General features: G+C 40.4%; 1 protein-coding gene across 1 annotated transcript in view; it reads right to left on the bottom strand.

Annotated features, from left to right (window-relative positions):
* Positions 1–1164: 1164 nt before the first annotated feature.
* STMND1 (stathmin domain containing 1) overlaps positions 1165–7815 on the bottom strand; it is a 33176-nt gene continuing 26525 nt past the window's right edge. Inside the window, 2 exon segments of the mRNA XM_024764133.1 lie at positions 1165–1341; positions 2057–2177. Coding sequence (XP_024619901.1) covers positions 1165–1341; positions 2057–2177 — 298 coding nt within the window.

Below are 7815 nucleotides of genomic sequence, written 5' to 3'. Positions count from 1 at the left end.
TGTGCAAAGACGCAGAGGCTAGGGAATGTGCTGAGTGTGACAAGCTAGAAGGTCAGCAGGAGTGAGTTATGAAAGCTGAGAGTCTTACCAGTCAGAAGGCGGAGGCTGGACTTTACCTTGACCATAAAAGGGAGCCAATAAAGGGTTTCAGCAGAAGACCATTGAATAGGGACTTCCTTGGTGGTCCAGCAGTTAAGACTCTGCGTTCCCAATGCAGGGGGCCTGGGGTTCAATCCCTGGTCAGGGAACTAGATTCCACATGCCACAATGAAGATCCCGCATGCCACAACTAAGACCCGGCACAGCCAAATAAAGAAATAAATATCAAAAAATAAAAAAGAAGACTGTTGGATAAATACTAAGAAGACTGTTGTAGTCATATAACTGAAAAATGGTCGGATGGTCTGAACAGGTAATGACAGGGGAAAGTATGAAAAGGGATGCAAGAGATCTTCACAGAATGTAGACTCATAAGACCTGATAAATTTTTCATTTTTCATATGAAGAAAACTCCATATTTCATTTAATTCTGAGAAGTGGATTTTGCTTCCTTAGGCTATATGGATGAAGCTATAATTCAACCAACTTCAGGATATTGCTTTAATCACAACACAACACAAAGAGAATTAGAAAAAAAACACACCTAAACATAGAGCATAAGAAGCATACAGATCATTAAAATACTTAACACAAATCCATACAATTTGTCTTAAAGGACCCTCAGAGGGCAGACACAGCCAAGAGACAGGAACCAAAAAGAAGGATTTCATTTGGCACGAATACATTAATGGAAGCTGAAAGGTGCTCATAAATGAAAGACATTTTCACATGCTGGAAGCCACATTGAAAGAGAATGACAACTTTATAAAACCAAAGCTAGTCAAATCTTCCTCTTCTTTTTTTTAAGCTAACATAGTCATTTGGTTCACTCAGCTAAGCTCCAGCCCAGGCAGCTTTCACAATCATTCCTAAACCCAAGGCACATCCCAGTGGGTCAGACAAAAAAAACATGAGACATACTAAGAAAGTCACACCCGGGGGAAAGGATGCCTTTTCACGAAATTCACATAAAACGGCTCATTAGAATACGTCATCTGCTTGGTTGTAAGACATGTCTGACTCCACGACCCCGATACCTTCGTACCTGTAGTTTCTATCATTTTATCATTTCAACAGCTTTCCTTCCGGCAGGTCAGAGGGTTCAAACGCGGCACAACTCACAGTTTTAAGTCCTTCTGCAAACGGAGCCTCCTTCCCACCTGCTTCAGCTGAATCTGAATGATGGTCTGGGGGCAGAAGTCAGTCACTCCGCAGCCTTTTTCTTATTTCTTCTTCTTTAGTCTGAAAAGCAGTATTAAAGAGTGAAAACGAGTCCGAGTGACTTTCTCCAAGTTCTCATAACTACTGCCTGTAATGAACATTCCTGGCTTCCCTATTTCATTATGCAATCATTCGACAAGCAGAGGTTGAGGAATTACTGTTGAAGAAGACAGCGCCAGCCGCCAGCCCCCACCCCATACCCTCCAGACACCCTCCAGACATACCCTCACAGGGCTATGGTCTGTCCTTGCTCTCTGAGAGGCCAAGTAGAGACACCGAAGTAAAGGGTGTCAGACCAGAGCTGTGAAGGCTGGTTCCGGCAGAAGGGCAGACAGAGGGTTTATGGGCACCACGTGTGTGTAAATGTTGCAGAAGTTGTCTGAGGGTCTGCACGGCCTCCTCTCATCTCCCATCCTCCACCTGGGACCTCCTGCCACCCCTGGCCCCAACTGAAGTTTCTCTTTTTTTTAATAGGAAAAAAACACCATACTTAATTCTCAGAAGTGGATATTGCTTCCTTAGGCTACAGGGATGAAACTGTAATTCAACCAACTTCAAGATAGTGCTGCATTTCTTCACCACACAAAGAGAACTTTAAAAAACTAAACATACAGCATAGGAAGCATAGAGATCACTAAAAGAATTAATACAATCCACGCAATCAGTCTTTAAGCTGGCGACTGGAGAGGATGCGCGCGTTTCAGAGGCAGCGCCCCTCACGCGAGACCTGGGCTACCTTCCTGCACTCCTCCACTGCCTGCATCTTCTCTTCTATGTCCTGCATCAGGAAATCTTTTATTTCCTTTTTAAGTTTTTTCAGCCTGGCTGGTGGCTTTCTCAGCAGCTTCTCAGTCATGCTTACGTGCAGAAAGACACTTTTTAAAATGCAGAAACAAATGTATTTATTAGCAGAGGAGAAAGATAAGAGAGAGAGAATAAACATTGTTTAAGGTTTTAGTCCTAAAAATCTAAACAGATTTTTGGATAGATTTGTAAAAATAATTACGTGAAAACTGGTAACAGCTGAACTCATCCCTAAAGACTTTATGCCTGGTAACAACAGAACTAATTCCTAAAGAAAAAATATCTATTAGATGTCTAGGAAAAAACAGGCTATTATCAAAAAACATGAAAGAAACATGCAGTGATGGAGGAGGGCTCTTGAGAAGTAAAAAAAAAACCTGGAGAACAAATAAAAGATGGGAAAAGGTGGCGAATGAATGATGCATTTGTAGTTCAAGGTAAAAAGTTAAACCCCATGATTTTATAATATTCCATAAGCTACAAATGACTTTCATTTGGGGTCGAAATTAGTTTTAGGACTTTTGGTCTGGTGAAAGAGAGAATTAACACTGGTCTTTGCTGTCAGTACTTTACAAATGTTTTCATGACAATAGAAAAAAACCCATACTATTTCCTGATTGACTACCGTTTATATGTTTAGAGCAGTGATAATGACTTTGATTGTAATTTCTAGTTATTAAAAAAGGTTAAACTGTTGTAAAGGGTTTATAAAGTTTAATTTTTTTAAATTGGTTTTTAAAAATAATATACCTTGGTTATAAAAAAATTCAAATGATAAATAGTCCCCTAATTCTCTGTTTAACCAGCTGGCCCCCAATCCTACTCATCAGCACGAACCATTTTCAAGAGTTTGGTGTGTGTCCTTCCAGACATCCTCTGTGCACATATATCTATATACACATATATTAACAGTGCATCTGTCATGTTCAACCAATCAATGGGATTATACCATATACACTGTTTTGCAATTTACTTTCTTCATTTAATTTAATAAGGACATCTTTCCAGGTCAGTATATAAAGTATATATAAAGAGTTATTAAACTGCCTTAATGAACACCAAGCCTTCATTATAAAATGAACCAAAACAGGCAGACCTCATTTTACTGTGCTTCACAGATATTTTGGTTTTCTTTTTTTTTACAAATTAAAGATCTGTGGCAACCCTGCGTCGACCAAGTCGCAGGTTGGCGCCATTTTTCCAACAGTGTTTGCTCACTTTATGTCTCTGTGTCACATTTTGGTAATTCCTGCAGTATTTCAAATTTTTTCATTATTATTATATTTGTTATGGTGATCAGTGGTCTTTGATGCTACTGTTGCAAACCGATAATGACTCGATGAAGGCTCAGATGATGGTTAGCATTTTTTAGCAATATAAGTATTTTTAAATTAAGATCTGAACATTGTTTTATTAGACATAATAGTATTGGACACTTAACAGGCTACACTATAGTGTAAACATAACTTCTATATGCGCTGGGAAACCAAAAAATTCGTGTGACTCGATTTATTGTGATATTTGCTTTATTGCAGTGGCCTGGAACCGAACCCACAATATCTCCAACTAAGTACTCCTGTATTATTCTAGATAATTTCTCTAAAGACTTTTAAAGACAAAGGAGCTATTGATATCCACTGTCATATCGAAAAGACGGTCTCTTCAGATTGCAATACTGTAGTTACTGAGAAAGTAAATCACACAAAGACAGACAGGTCAGCACAGCAGGAAAGGGTACCAGATCCAGACACATACAGCCCTGGGTTTGAATCCTGGCTTGGTCATGGTGTGGCTTTGCATGAATTCTTAAACTCCGTAAGCCTTCCCTTCCTCATTTATAAAATAGGTTTTATTTCACAGGATTTTTTTTAGAAAAAAAAGAACAAAATCTTTGCCAACTTGGTCTAGCAGGCAGATCACTTCTCTGGTTGAGGCACTGACTGGTGCATCTCTCCTGCCACGTCTGGCACAGAGAAGCGAGGCCCAGCCACCAGTGGTCAGAACAGAGCAGGTAGTGGGATGGGCCACGACCCTGGGTCAGTCAGGGGAGGAGTGGTGCCTGCCGAACGGCGTACCAGGGTCGGCCGAGACGCAGCCCCTAGGGATTTCCAGGTGGTAGTGCGAACTCTTCGGGCAAAGGAGGGTGGGCAGGAGGGCGCCCAGCCCATAGTCAAGGAGTACTGGGATGTACAGCCGGTAGGAGAGTGGGAAGAGGCAGAAGAAGAGGAGGAGAGAGTTGGACAAGGAGAAGGAGAGATGAGGGAGAGGATGAGAATTATGTGGACCAAGAGGAAGAGGGGGACGATCCTCCTGAGGGCAGGGTACTAGATTCTGCTGCTGATTTTAAATTGGGATACTTTTTCCGCCAACTTATCCCAAAGTCTGTATGGTTCTAAAGAAGAGAGTGAATATCAATATGAAAACGCTGATGACGAGGATGGGAATGAAAAACCAGAAGAAGGACTTAAAATGGATAGGGTCTCAGCAGAGGGCAGCTCTGGAGAACACAGTTGGAAGGCATAAAAGAAATGGACGGCAAAAGAAAGATGCATTTGCTCTTCATGGATATTCTAGTCTTCATTAGCCCAAAATACCAATTTTGTTTCAAAGTTCAACACCCCAAAATGATATTAACTGACATCTGACTTTACTCTTACCTTTTAGAGATAACAGCATTGTTCACATTGAAAATAAAAGCTTGTTTGAAATGAAAAAAATAAAGAGGAAAGTATACAGTAGCCACTCAATAAATGGTAATTACTTATTCAGTGAAAGCAGTGACCTTTTTCAATGACAGCACACAGAATCACAACCAAACACAGTTTTTGTAATGAAGGGGAGAAACGAGACTCAGAATCACAGGGGCCAGCAGGCAGGAGGCCTGGGCTCTGTTTAACCCCGGGTCTACTGCTAATACCCACTGTGTGACCTGACACAAAGCACTTCTCTTTGGACTCACTTTTCTCAAAATTATACCATATAACGCTCCTCTGCAACTTGCTGAGGATGGCTAGGGTTCCTTCCAGCTTTAAAACCTATGATCCTTGGAAAGAATCCTTCTAAAGGATAAACATTTATTAAAGTTCTGGTTCAGTTGCAGCCTTCAGACACTTTTATGTGATGAGAAATTTTTCACTACAGGAAAACTGGGAGATGTTTGTCAAAGCAAGTTCCCCCTCCCCCATCCTTGTGTCATCTTTTATGACAATTGGCTTTTAGGCTCCCTGCTGGCAAAAGCCATCTGCTAAAAAGACGGGACATGCTTGCTATGGAGGCTCAGCTAGAGATACTGTGAAATTAGGATGAAACAGTTGTGGGGGGAAGTTCACTCATAGACGGCTAACAGAGAATGGAATAGTCATCTAAGATCCAATAAAGCAAGTCTCCCTCAGGCTTACACAGGAGTCTGAGCCTTGATTTAAATCATGAGATCAACAGTTTCAAGAGAGCTTGGGCTTTCCGGTTTGGCTGACCTCTTCCTGTGGCTTTATCCCAAAATGATGCATAAGAAATCATGTACTTCCTTTCCCTTGTGGAAGTTAATCCTACCTGTGCAGCCCTTGTCCTTTCTTGAGTTTGACACTTTAAAGAAAAGCACTGAAAGACCTGAGGAAAGCTATCTGTATTCTTTACCACTGGATTTTATAAAGGCAGGAGTTACCAATTGTTGGCACTTAAAAAATGATAGCATTATATGATTACATTATATGTAGAGAGGTACTACGCATAGAAACTCTAAAAAAAAAATTAACTTTAAAACCTATAGAAGTTACTAGTTCAATTATTCTCTTTAAGAACACCAGCAGGGGATGGAACCAAAGATGCTGCGATAAGAAGGGGATCTCGTTTCTAGCCAATCTGCTTGTATACATTACTTCTTGCATCTGCTGTGTCTTCCTCAGAGCTTTCCTAGTTAATTATTGACCGACAGATAAACCTACCCTGGCTATGTTCTCTTAATAGGAGTCTTGTGCATAGAATAAGCCGAAGTTTCTCACAACAGATCTGTCACTCCTGCTCTGCCACTGTCAAGACCTCCTAAGATGGTCACTCTGAGGGTTAACTGCCATTCTTTTGTCTTTACCCTGGTCAACTTCCTCCTCCTTAAAAGACTCCCCATGAGGTTCAGCAAATAATGTTACAGACTCTGATCCATTGTCAACAAACTCCCTAACTGCACTGAAGGTTATCAAGGACAGAGGTTGCCTGGAAAAGGGAATCAACTTGGACTAGAGACAGAAGGAATCAATAGAGGATTGAGAGTCTTGTGTAGGGAAACCCAGAACGGGAGAAATGAGTTTGGATGAAAAACACCTAAAGTGGATAATACCTATGTGGATAAATGAGAGCCACTCCCATCTCTTTAAAGAGATCTGTACCAATCCATACATGTATTTACATGTGTATATAAAACTAATATACATTTATAATACAGCCACTGGAGTCTCAGTAGAATGTTTTAAAATATACTGGAAGATTCACTTAGTCTGATAATTTATCTTCTTAACATCGTATTACTTACATATCATTATAATTCTTTCTGAGTGAGCGTAACATCTATTAGCGTGAATGTGCTTGCAGGCAGGTTACCCAGAGGGGCTATGGAATGGCTGTAGCACTGGCTAAAAAGCAGATGATGAAAAAAAATTAAGAAAAAAGACGATAGGGGGCCCTGTGGACACAGATACTGCTGTGGATTTCTAGGAAGAGACTAGCTCATAGGGGAGTCCCCTTTTCAGCATCCTTTATTATATTTCACTCTAAATGATAAATGAATTAAAGATAACAACCTGGCTAAGACAGGGACAGATCTATGTCTAAAATTCCCTTGTATATAATATTGGTCTACATAAGGAGCCTTGTTTTTAAGTATTCTCACTTTTATTGTTCTGTTTTTTCTCATAATATTTCACTCTAAGTTTTTTTTAAAGCAATGAAGAAATGGTGTTCACATGTCTGATTGGATTCATCGTATTGTAGTATCTGCTGACATTAACATCCCTTTTTTTGACTATCCCCTTTCTGTTTCCTTTGGCTCTTTGTTTCTTAGTTAAAAGTATTAACTGTCTCATAATATTTTTCATTTTCAGTCCTTCAATATTCATTCTCATCTTTTTGTACTGGCCTCAGAACTTTCCCCTGAATATCCAAGACATCTGGTGTCTGACACACATGTTCTCAGCTACACCTGGATTGAAAGAGACTTTACCTGTGACACCGAGCAATTATATCTCTTCATTTCCATACGCTTCCTGGGTATCATCTCAGTCCTATAGTGAACACATGTTCTATTTTCAGGAATATTTTAGGACTCTCTTTCACAGTGAATGGGAGATTTCAGTTTCGAAAGCTTTAACCCTCCCCAGCTGGATAATGGATTTGAGGGCTTGGTGTACATTTTTATTGAAACTTCATGGCAGCGGTTCTTAGCCTGGGCTGCCCACTGGAATCACCTGGGAGCTTTCAAAAGCACCACATTCTGGGCCCACCCCAAGCCATTTGTCCCAGGAGTTTTGAAAGTTTCCTGGGTGATGCAAATGTACAGGTTAAGGACTGCACTAGGCAATAAGACGCACAGCTGTGCATTACAGCTCCGGCCTGTTGCAAGTCTGGCTTTTGTTGGCCATCTTGGCCCAATTCCAAAGCAAAAAAATAATAACTGTGTTATTCTTTTTTTTTTTTTTTTTTTTT

The sequence above is a fragment of the Neophocaena asiaeorientalis genome, unplaced genomic scaffold (genome assembly GCF_003031525.2).
Source record: "Neophocaena asiaeorientalis asiaeorientalis breed wild unplaced genomic scaffold, Neophocaena_asiaeorientalis_V1.1 scaffold427, whole genome shotgun sequence".
In the NCBI taxonomy this organism is placed as follows: Eukaryota; Metazoa; Chordata; class Mammalia; order Artiodactyla; family Phocoenidae; genus Neophocaena; species Neophocaena asiaeorientalis.
This window is presented reverse-complemented; position numbering and strand designations above follow the sequence as displayed.